A 21432-nucleotide genomic window follows, 5' to 3' on the forward strand; every position below is an offset into this window, starting at 1 on the left:
ACAAGAACAGCAGAGCTGAGTAGCTGATCCTCCAAGTGCACTCCAGAAATAGTATCTCTCTCATAGGCTTGCTTCTTTTATTTCTGGAGAAATCAGCAGAATCAGTGTTTTTTCGCTGAAGCGTGATTTACATAGCCATGCACTTCAATCACACTGAATTCAGAGTTACCTATCATATTCATAGCCTACCATTTCTCCAAGGAGTTCAAGCTGGGGTTCTCATTACATTTGGTGAGGAGCCCAGTTCAGAGATTTTCTCCTTTTGACGACATGGATCAAAAGCATTACCAAAGTTTTCATCCACTGTTGAGCAAGTAGAACAATTTCTGCAAAGTTCCCCCTTTTTTCACATTAGGCAAGTGAACACCAGAGGTATAGATGAACAGCACTGGTGTTCTTTGGTTGCATAAACACTTCTGCAGATAGCGCTAGGGAGATTACCAGCACCACTTCCTTACTGCGGTTGGCAACATGGGCACTGTTAGAACATTCAAGATGATAAAGCAGTTTTACTGTAGACATAGCAGAGTTCTCAGCACCGGTCCTTCTTGCGATTGTCTATCTGTATAGCTTCGGAATGGAAGATATCTCAAGGGGGTGCATCTATGGTAGTGGAGATGAGTTCCTTCTTGTATGATCTACACTCCTAACTAGAACCCCCCAATCTCTACTGATGTGATTGAATTTTGTACAGCAAGAGAGCTAGTCAGGCCCTTTTAACAGTTAAGGCAAAAAGTTGTGTATCACCTGATCTTGAATAAAGACTTTTGTTTAAGAACTCAAGTGATGTGTCTTGCCAACCAAGGTCTACTTAGATATTTGCAAGGACCTCAGCAATCACCAGCCATTAGGTAAAGCCATCGTTAAGCCTAGTCATGTCTGACTGTAGGGGCAGTGCTCATCTCCATTTCTAAACTCTAGTTTCCATGGTCATGTGGCCGGTGTGACTAGATGCTTCAGCACACGGAACACCATTACCATCCCAACAAGGTGGTACCTATTTATCTACTCACATTTTTACACACTTTTGAACTGTTAGGTTGGCAGGAGCTGGGACAAGCAACGGGAGCTCACCCCATTGCACAGATTCACACTGCCAACCTTGCGGTCAGCAGGCTTGTCAGCTCAGCAATTTAACCCACTGTGCCACCGTGTCCCATGTAGCCATTAGGGACAGTACCAAAAACTGACTCGTGAGCCACACTCAACTTTCCAGCCCTCCTTGGACTTTAACTACAACTGTGTTTCTCAAATTGTGGGTCAGGACCCACTAGGTGGGCCGCGAGCCAATTTCAGGTAGGTCCCCATTCATTTATTTTATTTTTAATAATTAGATGATGCAATTATGGTTTGTGACTGCATTTGGGGAAAGGTTACACATCTGTACTTTTAACAGGCTACTATGTACATGCTTTTAACGATAGTAAATGGGACTTACCCCTGGATAAGAGTTGGTAGGATTGCAGCCTAGGATTATTAAAAATTTCCTGCTTGATGTCACTTCCAGCCATGACATAACTTCCGGTGGGTCCTGACAGATTCTCATTCTAATAAATGGGTGCTGGTGCTAAAAGTTTGAGAACCACTGTACTATAATATCCAATGCAGATTTTTTTTTTTTTTTGGGGGGGGGGAGGTAGTAAGCCTCCCCTTTCTATATTCCATTCAGCCAATTAAGAGCCTTTCCAGACTGGCCTCAGTTAGTCCTTACTGTCTGCCTAGGGCAGACAGTAAAGGGTAGGAGAAAGGTAGATGGGGAAAGGGTGCTGTAACAGTGAGAACACATACATTGCCCTTGGGAGAGCTCAAGTTTAATCCCTGGTACTGGCGGGTAGAGCTGGGAAAGCCCACTTGTGAGAGTCCCTGCCAATCATTTTGAGCTAGATCACTCCATGTCCTAACAGTATAAGGAAGCTTGAGAAATATCAACAGAAAAAGCCAACAAAACCAATAATAAGAGAGATACTTGGGCAGGGAAGGGGGAAATAAAGCATGCACAAAATGGGTGATGATGGCTCTATTACACCACTTTCAACCTCCAGACAAAAATATATGTAAACTTTTTCTATGCTTTGTACTCACATGCTGCCCTTTACAGTACAGGGCTGCATATTCTTCACCTGACACACAATTTAACTTGCAAAAGTAGTGATGGACCCCTCTCTCACTGGCCCACTCATTTAGACTACAGACCTGGGATGCATTTAGACTAGGTTTACAGATCAGCAGTCCCTTTCTATTTCAGCTCTCCAGGGCAATGCTAAATATCCAGTTAGTCTCCTTCACTCCCTTAATGAACACTTTTATTGGATTTGTTGTTTTACACGCACACTTAAGGGAGCATACCAAAGTCCACCAAAAGGGAAGATGGCAATAGGGGAATGCCTGCACTGTACCTGCTTTCAGAAGTGCAGAACCTATTTGACATTTCTTGTTAGGCTGCTAACAGCCAACCAACTATAAGAGCAAATACTATTTGTCACCCAATTGTTGGGAGAATGAAAGTCTCCCAACAATTCATGAAATTGTTGAGTGAACAATTTGTTCACTCAACAATTTCATGAGTGCATGTGAGAGAAACAGCACATGCACACACACACATAAACTGAGGAAAGGGAGATTGTGTAGAGAGAAGGTGTGACTAGGATACAGTGAGAGTTGTGCTGGTGTAACAGGAATGGAGTACTACAGTCTGCAGATAGAAAAGAAAGGGGATCAGAATGGGTTAAACAGAAAAATATGATTTTCTGTAGCTAAATGTAGCAAGGCTGCCCTCTTGAGTCAATCAGCATGTGCAAGTGGCCCTCTGAGATTTGAGATGACATTCTGCATTGCTGAACCTGAAAAGCTATGTTGTAGCACTGGCCAGGATGCTTACTTTCACCTGTCTCTGCCCAAAAAGCCACTAGATGCGCTCTTGGTTCTCATACAGACACAGCACCTGACCTGTCACTAGTGCCTAGATTACCACACTGGGAGCGGTGGTTTCTTTGGAAGACAGAAGAGCTTCCTTTTTGCCAGTGTTTAAGGAACAACTAGCAGATGTTTACTGCCTGTGTCCCAGTCTCCCTCCAATAAACACAACTGTGCAAAATAAGCCAGTTAGGCAGGCTTGTCTCGTCTGAACACAAGTGGAAGGTTTCAACAATCTTGGTGCAGAATTCAGAGGCTTTAAAGATCAGAATATGCCTAGCTTGTATACATCAACATGAGATCACTGGTTATATATATAAATATTTGAAAAGAGACTGAGTGTGTGTGGTATATATCAGAAAACTCATCAATAATAATCTACTGATAAGGAGACCCAGAGGGCCACATCAGAAAATTCTGACCTTTACTTGTAAGACTCAAAGTCAACAGGCTTTCAAAGTAAGTGTCCAAGTGCCGTGTTCCTTGCTATCATTTACTGGTAAAGGACATTTTTCCTAATCATGGCCACAAATATTACCCCACCTCCACAACAGAAGTATTTCTGCAAGGCCTCCTAAAATCTCAAGCATTACCAACAGATGTCCACTAAATTCACTAGGTTTTTTGACACTTGCCCCAATACACAATAGACATAAAGAAACATGTGAGGTTAAAGTCTACAGTTGTTCAATATGTTATAGTTTTGTTTTCAAAAGTTACGCCACCAAATAGTGCTGAGTGAAGGAGAGAAATGTACACAGCTCACAGGGCTAGCAGATTAATACAAACTCTGTAGATACTTGTTTTATTCCTTTCATTTAAAAAAAAGTAAATCAGTATACAAAGGAGCCAAACTACTTTAATCTTTGTACAAAAATAGCACTTTTAAAAAGTGTTTCAGACATCATTACATCGGTAATTGGATTTTTTTTTAAAAAGCACATACATTATTACAAGATAAAACAGTCTTTTACACAGATAGACAATTACTTTATTGCCAGTGTTACAGGTTGGCTTAAGAGTTTGCAGAATTGTGCTATGAGCACCAAAAGAGACAGAGATTGCTACCTAATTTTCCCCCTCCTGGGAGAGGACAGAGAGGCAGCCATGTTACTACAAAGAGGATTGCAAGCCATTGGAGTTACTAGGTGGGGGGGGGGACCTTTATCAAACATTAGCAGAGTCTGTGAATGAGTGAATGGCAACTGGGCAGAGGCTCCCATTTTTCCCCTCCCACTGCAAAGCACACAAAAAGCAAGCACTCAGAATTTCACCAGTGACGGAGGGGGAAAAATAAGTTAATTGCTGAACTCCAATTGCTCATATAAATTGGACCATGAGAGAATTAAAGCTAGAAAAGGCTTTGTTCAAGGCACAGAATTCTAGAAAAGAATCCCTTTAAGGTGGATGGCACTAGCTTGGCTACATAGAATCCTTATACTTAAAAAGGCACATTTGAATCCTTAAGAGAATTGCTAACAGTTACATTTATGAAGGTCCCAACAGAAGGTGCCCCCCCCCATATTTTAAATTCAAGGTCAGATTACATAGTCAGCAAAAATCAAGTGGTAAAGTATTTTCCTAGATTATACCATTCCTTCAGGAATCATTCCCTGCACTTTCAAAAAGAGCATGTCAGAGAAGAGGCTCAGCTGAACCCCTCTCCCATCTATGGGAAAGCATTCAATAATCCAATTCTTCCCAACCTGAATTACTAATTGGGGGGGGGGGGAGGTAGGGATGTATTAACTGATGAAACACAATCCATTAGACATGGAGAATAAATTGTGATGGCAGAAATAGCTGAGCCTTGTTTTGAGCTTGCACACAGCAAAATATGTTTCTATTTCAGTTCCATGTGTATTGGCACTGTGAAAAATTCAAGCCAAGACCAACTTTTGGAAAGCAGCCGCAGGATCATCTCATCCAACAGATAACCAAGTGTTATTTTGGCACAAGATACAAGGGTGCATCGCCACAGAACATGTTGTGAAGCAGAATGATAACACAGGCGGGGAGAGAGAAAAGAGCCAGGTGGGAACGCAGCTGTATAGCAGCGTAGACAACTCCCTTTTCGAAACCCTGTAGGCTCCCACAGGGAATTCATAAGATGCTTCAGACTTTCCCATATCAGAGACTTTTGGCAATGCCTTTCTACTGCTTTAGCCAAAGAGGGAAGGAAGATTTCTGTTAAGTTAAAAAGCATGTGCAAGTGCAGGGTTAAGGTTCTCCAATTAGCCCATCATGCCAGGAAGGAACAGGATGAGAAGGCACAGTTACAAATTAAGATTTCAAGGATTAGAGTCCTTGATTGTGTACTGGGTGGGGGGAAAAAACCTACACTAAAAGAAGCAGCCAAGTAGAGAAGAAATATGAGAGACACTGAAACACATTCTCCACTTTCTCCCAGTTACACATGCACAAGCTCCATGTGGAAATTTTAATGGCATTCTGAACTGTAACCTCAGCAGAGTGCTACTAAACAGTGCCATGCTTCAGCAGTCAAGGAAATCTCAAAGACAATTTCCACAGGAAAAAATCAAGATCTTTAACAGGAAATTCATTTTAGAACTTTAAAAAAAAAGGCACCGCTAGCTTTTTCTGCAGAAAAGCTTCTATTGCTGTTACAGATTAGTTCTCTTGCACCACCACCATCAAGCGGAACAAGGAGAAAAATACAAGCAAGGCTGCATATGTGGATTCCCTCCTTTATGCCTCAGAATCAAACTGGGAAGGAACACTCAAAATTCTAGAGCAGTAACTTGAGAGAGAAGATGCAAGTCTAACAAAGAGTCTTTGCAGAGAGAGAGAGAGAGAGAGAGAGAGAGAGAGAGAGAGAGAGCAAAGCACACACATCCTCTAATGCTCTGCCTGAAATTTGGCATACCACATGTAATAGAACTTTGGACAACACAGAGAACCTGTTGGTCTGTCACAGACTTCAATTCTTGCAAAAAGGTGCACAGAAAAAATGTGCAGCTTAAGGCAAGCTGACAAAGCACAGCGGGGGCTATCAGGATTGCCTGGTGAGGCAAAGTTTTGCAAAACTTTGGGGAAATGAATACTGTTTTCTACCAAACGATCTGGAACTTTCAGTATTAATACATCTGTCATTTCTAAAGATTTATGATTGCTATATAAAATAGAAATGCTTTCACTTTCTTCATATAAAAATATATTATGCAAAAAGGGTGGCGGTGAAAAAAAATCAACTACAGCAAATTCTAGCAAGAGCTTCTTCCCTTCCTTAGTGTTTATGTTTCACAGAGTTTTGTCAGGTTACTCCCACCTGTAGCAAAGTGCCAGTTGTGCCTTGCATACAAGGTGACCCCACTGTAATCAGAGTAAACCAAGAAAGATTTCTTTTCAACATGAGGATTCAACAAGTCAGATCCTTTGGGATCTGGTACCATATAGCCCTGGTAACCTGACATTGTGACAGAAGCCCTAGTCACTGTGGACAAATTCCATCCCCCACATTACACTTTGAGCCTGAGTGAACTGACCACACTTAGAAGAAAATAGCCTACAGATTTAGAGAACATTAAGTTTCCGTAGCTACAGAAAAAGGAATACAGGAAACAGTAAGAGGTGACCCTTCTGTGCAGACTGACAAGGCAGTAGGTCAGTGCCAACATCTACAACCCACAAGAATAATCATGCCAGATGATAGCCATGCCTCTTGACATAGCTTATTCATTAAGCAAAGGTAGATGGAAAATGTGTGTCAAGAAACTTGACTGAATAGTAACACTGATTGGTATTCTAGAACATAAGAAACAGCTCCTTGGCAGAGGGGAAAAACACCTGATGAGCATTTAAAAAGCACATTTCTAGAGAGACAATCTGTGTCAAGATAAATGTGGACTGAAACAGGAGAGCAGGGGAAAAACCTTACAACAAAGGTTTGAAACTTTCAGTCTTGTATTGCCGTTTGCCACGTGGCACCTAATTTACCTGGCGACTCTGCTCCAGCCAGCATCCCCCAGGGTATCAGAGCTAGGTGGTTTCAGTAACAACTGTTACTTTGTCTCTGATGAAATCTTGAGATCCATTATTATAGAAGCAGATTGAAATGTTCAAAATAAACCAAGGTAGTCATGCTTCAGAAGCACTTGCTTCTCCGGAACTTTCTCTGACCCACAAGCACCCTCCAAAGCCTTGGTGTGCACAAGGCCCTTTAATTTTGAAGAAACACTGGTTCAGAAAAACTTGCCAGCCACTCTTGGATAAATCATGCTCTTGCATTAAGACTTTTGCCAGATCTAGTCTGATTTAGGGGTTGCAAAATTAAAACATGAACATATCTTCAGACACATTTGCCACTTGAAGTTGCACTTTTTTCCCCTTCAGGGAATTTAAGAGTTAAAGCATTTACAGATTCAATTCAAAATCTTAAAAAAAAAAAAAAAAGACTGCAAGTCAACTCACTTTGATAACCAGTGCTCTCCAAAGGGATTTAGTGTGTATATGCCACATTTTTTGCAGAGGGAGAACAGAAGACATCTGGGTGCTAATGCCTCCCTCTCTACACTGGCACAGAACTATCCATTTAATAAGCTTCAAGAAAACAGAGCACCCCCCCCCACTGCCACACTTCTTTCCACCTGCTAATCTGCCTGTTTACTTATTATGAACTATTTGCATGGACTTACCCCTGCTCTTTCCAACCCAACATAAGAAATGGTGCCTCAATATCTTTGCCTCAATGAAAAGGAAGCCGAACACACTAGATTGTTAGCCTGCATGGTACAACTCACACCAGGATTATTTTTAAATATGGCAGGTTCCCATTAACTCAAGATTCTATTCAGGAGGTGAGAAAAGGTAGAGTATTACTCAATTATCCTTTAACCCTCAATCCAAAAAAGGTCTCTAGCTTCCCTTATGTCTCAACCAACATCCCAGGTGCAGCTAAAGATTTCTTGAAGAAATCTGAAACTGCAGAAGAGCATCCAAACACACGTCTGTACAGGTCCAACACCAGAGGGCCACAAACACAGGAATCGGGTAGATAATGATAGCCCCACATTTAATTCCACCAACCTCCAAAGGAAGCATGTCGGCAGAGCCACCTGCTCTACCACTGTCTGAGGAAAATGCAGTCTTAGTTCAGCCTTACAAAACCACTGCAGTTGGTATCAGAATCTGAGGGCAGGAAGAGAAGAAGTGCCAAAGAAAGTTCTGACTGAGGATTTGACACGTGGCGTATCTGTCCTGGTGGTGGCGGCCCAATGAGAGAAAGCCAACAGATGGAGATAGAATGGCACAGAGAGAGATAGGGAGGTGGAGAAGAGAAGCTGCAATCCCAGCCATTGCTGGTAAGGAGTACAGTTAAAGCAGAACTTTGCAGCTGGGCATTAAGCCCAGCCATACATCTTGGGCTCCTGGCTGCTGGTAAGCTCTGAGATAAGGAAGGCTGGTCTAAACATTGGAGTGAGCACGTATTATGAAGGGAGTTAAAAGAAAGGGGCGCTATAACATTTAGCAAAAGTGCTTGCCTTCTTGCTATCAAAAGTTCTCATTTCTCTCTGTAGTTACTGGAAGAAGCTTCTTCCCCACCAGCACCCTGAATGGCCTATTTGGGGAGTAGCTGCTTTATCTGATTAGCAGCCAGCAAAAGAAAAAAGACATGGCACTACTAAGCCCTATTATGGCACTGGACAGAGCCTTCTGTTTGCTCAGAAAAAGACTACATACACTTAACACTGTGGCTTGGGGTAAAGGTCTAAATTCTCAGAAGAACTGGAGTCCATGAAGCCCCTATTATTCCTCAGCAGAGTGCCTATAAAGCCTCTCTCCAACTAGCCCTCCCTCTACCTTTCTATTAACTCTCACACATTTCTTTGCTGCTTATGAAGGCCACAGCACCCCACACCCACTTCCATTATCTTAAGACTATCTTGCCTGCACAGACATTCACAATATTAAAAAAGAACAGGATGGGCAGGAGAGACTGAGGAATCAAAGGCAACATGCACAACAGGTGAACAGGACAAATCATCATTTTCAGGAGGTGGGTGGGTAGGCAGCAAGTCAGAAAGTTGGGGTTGTGGCCCCATAACTTTGTCGTTCAAGACTGTCAAAGGCAAATTAAACAAAATTAAAGAAGTGCTACCATGTTTCATTACATGGTAATGAATGGTGGCTCTCAGCCTGAGCCACCCACCCATCCCAGTGCATGTTTTCTATTACTACATGGCTACCCAAAATTATGGGGGAGGGGGAGGGATTGAAGTTTTGGATATGATTTATCCCACAGTACGAATTTCCTTAATTGAAAAATCAAGACAAACCTAACAACCTTGTCTTTTATAAAAGGCACCTCACATCATACATGTACATTATTTATCTGCTATGCATACCAGCTTACTTGGGGATCACTTTCATTGTGGATTTAGTATAAGAAATTTTGTTTGCCTCATATTAGAAGTTCAAAAGGCTTCTCTTGTACTGATCCATAGCCCCTTCATTTAGAGGCCTAAGTGTGATTGCAGAAATAATACTTCTCTCCAATATTAACCATCTCAGTTGCTCATCTTAGTGCCACTCCCACCCTGCAAACTCAGAAAATGTTATGGGTCATGGACCCTTCTTCTCTGGAAAAACAGCTGATGTGAATCTACACAGACAGATATACAACGAATTTAATGGATATACTTCTCTCCAAATAGAGAGAATGAAGATTTAACAACAAAAAAAAAGGAAAAACCATGAAATTTTTAAAAGAAAGATGGAAATGGGACATCTTGCCCAAATAATGAAGAGAGAAACAGAAGAAACACAAACCTAAAAGCCAAGCATGCAGTAGGCTAAATTTTTGCATTTATAGTAACAACATAAAATGCAATATAGCATCTGAACGTAAGCCTGAGCGTCGCCGAACAGCTCAAGGAGTTCCAAGTTAAGGCATCTGAACGACGACCAAAGACTTTGGTCACAGCAATTTTAACCTCTCTCAAAATGAACATACTTTATAGTTTTATATAATTACAATAATAATAATAATAATAATATAGATTTTTTTCTGCTAAAAAGTATTTCAGTGATCATATACATTTAGAACCAAAGCATGATGGCATTTGAGGGTACCTAATAAGGTGATGGAGAGACCTTTGGTAGGGAGAAGAAAGCAAAATTAAACAAGTCAAATAGTTCTGGGCCAAACTCTTTTCCCCAGGCAACCACATTAGGGATTCAAGGGCTGACCTGAACAGCAGGACTTATGCTGCACACAGCATTCCTGGGAGACTGAAATGGGGATTGAAGGCTGGTGGTGCAGCTAAATCCCCATCTTTCACTACTTGTATAGCGAAACCTCATCCCTTGGACCCGTTGCTACCTTGCAAATTCGATGTTCCCACCACTATGTAGTCCACACTGCCTCAGAATCCATTGCCACTGAGGTTGATTGACTGTAGATCTGCCACTTGCATAACGTTAATGCCACTGCTGGCGAGACGTGCGATGCCTTCAGGACAGATTGCCTCCATGGCCACCACGTTGGTTGCAATGAGGGCTGATGGTGTTGCCCCACCAGTGCCCTCTGCAGAAGCACTTGTGTCCATGGAGATGGCAGAGACGTCCATGGCCACACTATTGGGTGTGCCTCCCTTCTTGTTCTGGTGGGTCTTGATGTGTTTGGAGAGGTGGTCACTCCTCATGAAGCGCTTAGGGCACTCTGGACAAGCAAACTTCTTCTCTCCTGAGAAACAAAATGGGTGTGAGATTGCTATAACTCAGTCCACAGGACCAGATATCTAATCATCAGTCACCAGAACATTACTTGCTTACAAAAAGTCATCAAGAGGTGCACCGAGCCAACTGGGATCTGCCCCCATAGTCCATATTCTGGTAACATCCAGCTTGGATTACTGCAACAGACTCTACACATGGGTTGTAAGTATCAGCAAGCACACAATGCAAGTGCTTGTTTGCTGACAAGAACTAGCTGAAAGGGCAGTCTGCACATATTTTGGCTCAAATGCAAAAGGAAAATAAAATATTCTAATTCAAATGCTCTATCTACCTATTTGCTTCTGAGTCCAATTCAACATTCTGTTTAGGCCTTTAAACAAAACAGATGTCCATATGAACATCCTTACTTCTTAATCTATGCAAGGAATACCTTGACCTGGATACCATCCACACACAGAGAGAAAGGCCTTCTTTGCTGTGGTACCCATTTTGTGCAACAGTATTCCTCATGGTTATCTGCCGTGTACTAAAGTGCTGGAGGAGATGTCGATATAGCCTCCAATTGCCACTGATGAAGCAGAGACACTTAACAGTCAACTGCAGACAGAGAGAGCAGTTGGACATGATAAAATCCATCTGACCTGTTAAAAGTCACACCTCAATGATGGGCCCCAATGTCATGTTTTAAATGCTTTGCCCTTGGTACATAATTACCCTACTTTAACAAGGCATTTCAGCTCCTCTTCTGTTCTCACTGAATGAGTGTGGGCAGGAGTATGTACCCCTGTTAAAAAGAAAAAAATCTCCCCACTTAATCCTGTGTAGGCAAGAATATTATGTGAATAGGGCACTCCCTATGTTGTCTCAGGTTATCTTTACCCACTGGAGAAAGGATAGCTGCTTGATCTCTAGTAAGAAATCTACAGTAGTTGTGTCCAGCATATGAGCAGATAGTGGGGAAACCAAGACCTTGCAAAAATCTCATCTTTAAAGGAATTCCAGAATCCCCTTCCTACCCATCCCCAATTTGGACCCTACTTCACTGAAGGAGCCCAACATTACAGAGAAAAAGCTGTTCAAGTCCTGTTTATAAGTAGGCAAACAAGACAGGAGTCACTTAAAACGAGAACTCTTACAGAGGCACTCAATATAATGGTTGCCTTTTCACAAATAATTCTCAGTCTGATAGAATTACTATTCCAACACAGGACATTGCCTTGTCTTTTTTTGTCTTGCTTTCCCACTCAAGACTCATGTATGTCCATTTCAAGCAGAATATGGAGGTAGAGAACAAATTTAAAGTTATGTAAAAGCCATGGTTTCTTTTAGTATCACCAGGGAGCTTTAGTAAATCTTGATGGCTACTATTCAATCAACACGTTGTTGAGGGCAATAGGTACATGTTTCTTACGAGGACAGATGTACCCGACAGCAAAGCTGGTAGACTGTCAGCTGCTGTCATGTTTGCTTTGTTCTTAATCTCATTTATTTTTGTCTCTTATTCCAAGTCACTCTGAGTGCAATTCAGTCTGCAGAAAGACAAACAATAAATTCAACAGCAAACATCTTCCTTTGGTAGTAATTCCTATCTCAGGAGGTCTGGTCTAGAGAGCCTCCGTTAGCCTGAAAATAACATCAGAAGGTCGCCAGTTCGGGGACACTGGCAGCTCCCTGAACAGCTGAGAACGGCAAGACCTTGAAGCAGCTGACAAGCTGAGCTGAGTGATTCCACCTGCTCTTGGTGTGAGCAAGAAGCGTCTTGGCTGCCCTCCATGTGAGAAATGGAGCTGCTTGTCAGCCTCTGTGGGAGAACTGGAGGCCAGAAGTGAGACCAAACCAGGAAGATCCATCTGAAATGTTGGTTCTTGAAAGAGAGAACCTTTATGACTGCAAAAATCCCCTTGAGGGATTTAGAAATGCCTGCCTATGTAAACCGCCTTGAATAAAGTCAGAGGAGTAATCTGATGACCAGAAAGACGGTATATAAATATCTAGTTATTATTATTATTATCTCTACAACCCATTGTGTTTTACATATTTCATTCTTGAAATTCCTCTGAGGCAGGGAAGTTTCAGGGCCACTTTTCTAAATTGGCACCAAAGTGACTATATATACGTTGTGTTTTCAACAGCAGCACTGCTTTGATCTGTGGTTGTTTGTTTTGGGTAGATAAGAGTTGACTTTGTACCCATGACTCTAAAAAAGTGTTGCTGAAATTCTAGCCTTCTGGAAAGCAATGCAACAACTAACTAGCACCTAAGTAAAAAAAACCAAGTTCAGCTTTAAATATGCAAGACCAACAAATAGTACAGCTTTTCCTAGACTGGACTGCTTCAGTCTATAGGCCTGGAGGAACTCTAGGCCTGGAGGAACTCTAGGTCTGATGCTCCTTCATGTTGAAAAAATTCTCTTGAATTCAGAAAGCTAGTACAAAGGGACAAGGTTAGCTAAAACCCTGCTCCTGACATTTTATATTTCCATGTGTTAGGGGTTATTTTTCATGAGCGTACATTCCAACATGCAATCTGCACATGTGCATGTTATGACATGTGCACTCACACAAAGGGATTTTCCCCAGAAAGGGTTGTACTGCATACTGCTGCTGGACCTTCAAATAAATAAAATGAAGCTTATTTATGCATAGCATGCTTGCCATGAAGATTGGTTTTACAATCAAAAGAAAAAAATCTAAACAAGGGTCTGAAGGGGGCTATTGTTCAGCCTATGCAACTCTCAGCCCAAAAGCATAGGAATGCATGGTACAAAAGAGTTCCAGACACACCTTCAAGGCCTGCACCAAAATTTATTTTGACCTTGGGTATCAGGACATTGCTTCCTATTAAGCCAGCAGTTCACAAACTTACCATGGTCATGGCAGTCAAGTCACTGTCATTTTGAAATTTAAAGATGGTGGCATCCAGGGAAGCCGGTAAAGCCACTGGGGACATCCCACAGTGTCCTTCTGAGTTCGGTGTACTAGGGTGCTGTGGCACAGTTTGGGAGCCACTGTAGAAAGTCCTGCCAGATGCTTGCACTTACCTGTGTGTGTTCGCTTGTGTCGCTGAAGCTCATCGCTGCGTGTGAAGCGCTTCCCACAAAACTGCCAGGAGCACACAAACGGCCGCTCCCCAGTATGCCACCGGAGGTGAGCTCGCAAGTGAGATGTCTTCCCATACACTTTCCCACAGCCTGGCATGTGGCAGATATGCTGCTTCTTCTTGCCTGGATCCCCAGAGCCCCTAAGAACAGCAACATATAAAAAAATCAGAGCAGAAAAAACAAGTTGTTTACTGTCTTCCCTGCAGTGAACCATTCACACAAAGATCATTGTCTTCAAGCCTGGCTACCACAATACTCAGCTTTGACAAAGATGAATGATTGCACTCAGTGGATGCTCAGCAAAGCAAGTGGTAAGACAACCAGCCAGTCCCTGCAAATCTCCCTCCCTAGTACTTCCTCCCCTCAAACTCTATTGGTGGAAAGGACTATTCCTTTCAATAGGCTATCAAAACAAGTGAAGGGAGGCCCTACAAGACAAGTTTCCTCCAGGTGAATAACTAGATACAAATGCACATCGGGTGATACCTAAGATATCAATCTCTGATGATGCCAGCAGGGCCTTTTCTTGAAAGCTTTCAATAACAAAGACTCAATGAATTACTGAGTAGACTGCTGAACTACTTCTGCCTAAATCAGGATTAGCTTTCTACAACATAAGCAGATTGCTTCATCTCTGGTTTCAAAGAGCCTGTTTTCCCCCTCCTGCTATCCCTTTTAATATTTTCAACAGTGCACAGAGTACAACCCCTTTATTCATTTCTAAGCTAATTAATTCACAGCTCAATCAACTTTCCTTACGAATTCCTTTAAAGATAGCATTCTCCAGCTTGAAGTTAGTGCCTTGTGCTTCATTCAGCACGTCGGTTCAAACATATAACCCCACAGTATAACAGAATCCCTCTTCTAGAACCAGAGGTCCTGAGCCACCTATCAAAGTTTCACAAATAATCAGAACAAAACAAAGGTCCACCTGGTTCAGAAATGTATCATGCAGGTATTAAGACATCAACCTGCTTTGAATGGAGTTCAGAATGGGGTTCCTGCTCTCTGCAGGAGCACTTTCATAGCCTGGGGTTTCTCCTGGATCTAAGGAGCTTTTGCACAGCTACAACTGGTGCACTAGCTGCATCCAGTCTTGAACAACAGTGTTTTATGTTTTGGTGACTTCAAGACACAACTACTGTAATACACTTTATGTGGGACTGCCCTTGAAGGCTGTTTGGAAACTGCAATTAGTGCAGAATGACAAATGTAGAGCTGCTGCACCAATGGCTTTACTAGCTGCCAGTTCATTTCCAGGCACAATTCAAGGTGCTGGCTTTGACCTTTAAATCCCTTTACGGTCCTACCTAAGATACCTAAAAGAGCATATCAACTGGCCCATCCCGAAAGTTCAACGAAAGGGGCCATTCTGTGTGTGCCATCCCTGGCTGAGGTCAGGTTAGCAGCTACAAGGCATATGGCATATGTGGGCATATGGCATACGCTACAAGGCGTAGGGCATATGTGGAAGTGCCACAACTCTAGAACTCCCTCTCTCTCCTTGAATTAAGATCTGCCCTCTCCCTGTTAATCTCTGGGAGGGTGGACTTAAGATTTTGCTTTTCCATTTTAGGTTTTCTGTTGCTTTCGTTGCTATTTAGTTTTGCTTGGGTTCTATTGGCTGCTGATACAGAATGGTTTGTTGTAAATTCTGCTGCTGCTTTTACTGTTATGGGCGTTTTTATTTGCTGCCTGTTTTTTATTGATTAGATTTGTATTTTTTAATGAGCCGATTATGTTTTGAGTGTACTATTGTGAGCTGCATTGGGCATACAGTTTGTTTGGTGGGAAAAGGTGGGATAGAAATGCTTTAAATTAAACAAATTAGGCCACCAATGAGACCCATGTAATTAGCAGTCTGCATCCATCTCCTCTAATTAGCACCCAGTCATTTTCCCATTTCATTTATGTAGTTGTGTCACTCCAGCCTATGTCAAGAGCTCAGAGAGAGGAACAATATCTTCTGCAAGTATGAAGAGACAGTTCTCTATCACAAATGTTTACACTCTTTAGTGTCATTTTAGGTGATAATTACTAGGTTTTAAAAGCTGCATTTGATTATTTTTATTATATTATTTTGAGACCCACCAGAGGCTCTCCAAGTTATAGATGCAATAAGCCAATAAAACAGGCTTCCTTTGTGTAGCTAATGGATAACAAGCCTTCTAATCAGTGGAAATTTCTACTTCCCTCCCCACATCCAACTTTACTTTAAACATGCTTGCAACTGCCTGTAATCAGAATGTGAAAGTTACACAACCAAAGACGTACAATTTCCACCACAAGGAAACTGGATCTCTGGAGCATAGTTAATGATTCACATCATATGACAATTCTTCAGATGGAATAAATGCAGTTGATGTTTATTTTATAAATTTATGAAAGTGGCTTCCTTTTCAGGCGACAATATAAATTTGAATTTGAAAAAGTGTGTACTTAATCATACTTATGTGCTTTTAATTTTTTTTCATTTTTGATATTATACTGTGATAAAAGAATCATGCTTTCATGAATCAGAATGTGTGCAGCCTTTGTGACAGAAGCTACACTTCTGTCCTGGCTGTAGAATTTGGAATTTTCTGTATGGGACCATGACTAGATTAGGCAAGATGGAGAATAATAAGGATAACAAGTGAAGGAACCAGGACAAAAAGCAACGGGGGGAATTCTCAAGAATCTTCAGCTTCTCTTGGAGGCTCATCTTTGGTGCCACCTATCCAGAAAACAAACACCTTCTTACCCATAAGTAGCAAAATTATTATTTTCTATGTGGAGCTATCAAAAGGGGAGGCAGCATTTAATGGGAGCTATAGCCATGCTGTGTTGACAAGGTATTGTCTGCAAAAGAGGCTGTACAATGAACTGTTTCACCCAAGTTTTCCAACACCCCATGCATACAGCATAATGTAATAATATACTGAAGCCAAATGAAACTTGCTGTGGCCTGGCTGAATTTCTAGTCTCACACACTGTGCACTCATACAGTACAGACTTAAACAGTCATTCCTTTTCTCCAAATAACTCTGGGGACTGTAGTCCTCATAGTGAGGAAAGGGACTTCTAACAAAATGCTCTCAACACTCTCACAAAACTATAATTCAAGATTTTTGCAAGGCTGTATATTTGTATAAGAGCCCAAATTTGCACATCTTACTTACGAATTTGGTACTACTCATCTTTAGGCTGACTTCCCTTGAGCAGTAGACTTGCCACTATGACAAGAAGCTATCCCCAAATTCCATCTCATCGAGTTTTACACCAGAGTGATTTGTAGTCTGCGTTGCCTGCACAATCTTACCGTCCTTCATTGTCTTTGCAATAGGGACAAGTGCACGCTTCCCTGCGCATTCTTCGACCTTGCTGTGGCTGCGCATCTGGACTAGCCTCTCCTTCTTCCAAGGCTGTGCCATCATCAGCTAGCCCATCACTGCCAGTGCCAAGACCAAGGTGAGTATTATGGTCACCTGCAGAAAAACATTGTGATTTAGAATGAAAATGGCAGTCAAGAGGCAAAATACACACAATGCCCCCCCTTTAAAAAAAAAAAAAAAGACTACCTAGTTAAAACTGAAACCTGATCAGTACATCCTGCTTTGCAGTCTAAATTGCTCTCTGGGTGGCATCAGGTTACCAGGCACTGCTGAAGAAGAAAGCAAAAGAATCACATTTTGGGGCCATGTGCAGTTGGGGCAGAAGCTCTCATGCCTCCCTTAGCTAGGGGTGCCTTTGGTCCCGATATGGGGACAGCTCTCACCTGAGAGTACATGACACTTGGGAATATGCAGCTAGGAAAATACCACATCAAGCCTCAAAAGACCCTGCTGTTTCATAAACATCCACCCTACAAATCTCCTCTTTTGAAAAATTTGCATCCAACAAGTTTGATCAAACTAAAATGTGCTGCCACACTTGCTCTCTATTCTGCAATAATTATTTTGACTTTTTTTCTGTTCTTATTTAGGTCTGGGATCAAAAATATAATTGTGTCCCCAAAATTTCAATTCTATAGACATTTAGAAATAAGTCCCACTGAAATAAATGGGGTTTATTGCTGAGCATACATGCATAGGATTGAGCTATAGGACCCAGAGACACACATTTAAGCCCTACAAAACTAGACCCACTAACATCACACCATAGAATAGTAGGTGTACTTGGGCCTAGACTTTTTTTCCTCATTACACTTTATAGTTTGGTTCAGGCAAAGTTTCTTTGTTTAGGAACTTGCAAAATGCTGGGCTTAACAGAAAGAATGCAGATTTTTTTTTGTTTTGTTTTAAGTATCTGTTTACTGGGATGACTGTAGTAGCACCCGGGGAGCTAATCTGCAAAACAGATGCAAACTATCCCAACAATAAAGTGAGAAAAGGCAATAAATACAGCAGGCTGAGAGCGACAGTAGTTTAAGTAGTGTTCCTCCTAAGATAGATATCAAGTTTTTTTAGAGCCTGCTAGTTGGCTAATTACTGTGATCACAGAAAGGATATATAAAGTTGAAAAATCATCTGTTAACAGCCCCATGGACCATATTCTCTCTCTGTCTTTCTCCAAAGCTAATATCCAATTACAAAAACCATAGGAATTATAGCGCAGCACTGATGAGTTTTCCAACGCACGCGAAGATATAAAACATTTTGCAAAGGAAGGGGAGCACTGGAGGAGTGGGAAGCTTTCAAGCCTATCAATGTTCATTTCCATTTTATTGGACTATGCTTATGCTGTCATCTAATTGCTTCTTCCATAACTCTCAGCTTCATTTCCCCAATAGTTTGTTTTCCGACAAGCTTCGCTGCTTGATTATTTTCATGTGCGGGGCAAAAAACCCCACACAAATCATAACAGATGCAAAACACAGCAGGCTCAGCAATCTGTTTTGAGAGGCAATTAACATATGCCAGTAGGATGGTCCAACTTGTGTATTTTCATTGGATCAAAGCATATACAATGCCTTTAGGAGTCTACAATAGCTATTGCATAGTTAGGGCTGCCACATGGTTTCCATTTAGAGGAAGATGCACAATCACTTCTTAAAGTCAATGCTGTCACTCACTTGCAAAGTGAATATCACTCCAGAGCCCAGAGTAGATTGTGGGATAAAGCTCCTGTGTTGTCCTAGACAGAAGAGACTCTCGAGTGGTGCCATGCAGCCCAAGGGCACTATTCTAACCTCAAGTCCAATGTCGAGCATTTTTACACTGTACTTTAAAATACATCACATTCATTGTCTCAGCAATAACACAGCATAACATAAGACAAGGATAATATACTACCACCAAACTGGAAAAGAACGGGGAGGGGGAGGGGAGAGGATGAAAGCTGAGAGACAGCAGTTTGCCTGAGGCGAGATATGAATCACAGACCTTCCTGCTCACATCTCAAACTCTTGCTTCTATACTACACCAGCTCTCAGCTAGTAGTACGTCTCCAACCAAGACAAAACTTCCACAGAAGAGCTGTTACCAAGTCTCCTTGAGCTGCAGAATTGCTGCCACATCCTCTGTAGTTGCTCCAGTACAGTATACATCTTCCATCTATGTAATTCGAGTGGACACAATGGCTCCATACTATGCTGCTGACAATCACCAACATGGTACATAACTGTGCCATCTGCCCTAACCACTGCATTGCACTAGATGCAAATTGTGCTTTATAATCATTACACTGTCACACATGAGCACCAACAAACCTACATATATTATAAAGATACGATTACAATCCATATATACATATCGGGTCAAATGAACTTTGGAAAAGGTGGTGACAGTGAAGTTGCCAGGCTCTCCGACTTGAATGTTGGGAGAGAATGCAGCAGATGAAGCAAAGTTTCCATTCCTGATTAAGGCTGGGTTGGCAAAGAAAGGCCCCATTGCAAAAGTGTTGAGAAAAAGTGAAAGAGACATGTAAATGTCTGCAAACACATGCTGTAGCCTTTTAGAGACCACACAAACCTTCCTGCTAGATGTCCAAACTGAAATGATGCAAACAGCTCAACTAATCTGGGTAGGAATTTGAGATGCATTTATTCAGTAACCATAGCTTGCTGCTGGTTTATTGCTGAATATGCTCCAACTGCTATATGGTTTACACCTGATAGGAAGTAGTTTACTGACATTTTCCTTGGGAGACAAATGGTTTGGGAGCAAATGTGTGATTAGTTTAGGCATAAATCATGGGTACCACAACCTTTTAAAAGGCAGAATGAAATAGACAATGAAATAGACATTACTTTACTTCTCTGGACCAAGCAGGAATGGTATCACAGCAGGAATGGTCTTCCTACAGAAATGGCAGTACGTAAAGTATTTTACTTCAGTAATAATTTAGGCAGTAAACTGTTACTGTTTGGAAAAGGGAGAATGAATCCATCCTCATTATGGAGCCAATTCAGCACTAAAGTGTCCTGAACAGCAACAAAGATCTATTACAGATCTCAAAAGGTCACAGTTGCTTTCACCATGCGAAAATTTGCTCAACATATTTCCTTACACAATGTGTGCACCTGAAGTGTTTGGAAAACACATCACACACGCACACACACACATCACACAAAGAAAAAAAAATCACATCACATTTCAGTGGTTTTAAGAGCCTTTGTTCTCTAACTAAAATTTTTTACATAAGATCTAAGTGTATTTTTCAAACAAAAATCATTTAAGAGGCACAATACAGCCAAGTCCACGATGAACCTCTGCACATTTAATGCTGGCTCCCTATTAACAAAATAGGAGCCAGGCTTGGGAATATGCAGATCCTCTTCTAGCCTACAAACACCTACCACCACTTCATCAGCTGTTAGGCCCTGAGCCCTACCTGCAGAGCCTTTTGAAGTTAAGGCCCAGTTGCTGCTGCTTCCCAGGAGCATTGGTAAGCCAGGGCTCACAGGGACACTTCTCAGGCAACTGTTAGGGAGCAGCAGCAAGGGACCACCTTCTTCCCCCAATGCCATTTCGTAATTCTCAGATGTTCCCCAGTTTTCTTAGGGACCTAAGGCATTAGAGAATGGTTAAATAGCACTAGAGGAACAAAAAACCACCCACTGTTGTAGTCTGCTCCATGCCATCTCCTGGAAAGCTTTATTATTGAGCCCTGACCAGCTTGGGAGACAATGGGAGCAGCAGCAGTAGTGAAAGCTTCTCATATCCTGCAGACCCATTTTACAGACTTTGGATACTGTCAGGGGCATCTAGACATTATAAAATGACATTGGGGAAAGAAAAAAGGTAGGTCCGCTTCTGCAGCTGCCTTCCAACCATTGTCTGGTAAGCCAGTGTGGACAAGACTTACCAGAAGGCAGTGGGGAAATGCTAGTTGCAGCAAAAATCTGATCAGTTAGCTTTCCTGACCAGGCAGAAGGATGTCATGTGTCTGTCTTCAGCCTGGTTCTTGGGCATCACTGGGGATATGTGGTAGCAGATGTGCATGAACTTCCCAAAACGGGGGAGGGTGCCATTGGGGGGATTTTGCTCTTGAGCAGTGGTTCCTGAACTTTTTTTGAATGGCAGCTCCCTTGACTTACTGGGCCACTGGCCACAGCTCCCCATTAGGGGTACAATCCTATACACTGTTTAGGGCAGTGGGTTTTTTGTGAGGATTCTGTGGTTTTCCTGGCTGGTTTCCAGTACGGGAACAATTGCTATAGAGCAGGGGTGCCACTTGCAGCCCTCGAGGCCTCTCAATGCAGCCTTCAGAGAGCTCCCAGTCTCCAATGAGCCTCTGGC

The 21432-nt window shown here is 42.0% G+C and overlaps 1 protein-coding gene across 1 annotated transcript in view; it reads right to left on the reverse strand.

The window, feature by feature from the left end:
* Positions 1–4859: 4859 nt before the first annotated feature.
* SP1 (Sp1 transcription factor) overlaps positions 4860–21432 on the reverse strand; it is a 33368-nt gene continuing 16795 nt past the window's right edge. Inside the window, exons 4-6 of the mRNA XM_066616610.1 lie at positions 17013–17178; positions 13652–13851; positions 4860–10618 (exon numbers count right to left, since the gene is read on the reverse strand). Of these exons, the coding sequence (XP_066472707.1) occupies positions 10299–10618; positions 13652–13851; positions 17013–17178 (686 nt within the window). The 3' untranslated portion in view covers positions 4860–10298. The remainder of the gene's footprint in view (positions 10619–13651; positions 13852–17012; positions 17179–21432) is intronic.

Source organism: Tiliqua scincoides, chromosome 2 (assembly GCF_035046505.1).
Source record: "Tiliqua scincoides isolate rTilSci1 chromosome 2, rTilSci1.hap2, whole genome shotgun sequence".
In the NCBI taxonomy this organism is placed as follows: domain Eukaryota; kingdom Metazoa; phylum Chordata; class Lepidosauria; order Squamata; family Scincidae; genus Tiliqua; species Tiliqua scincoides.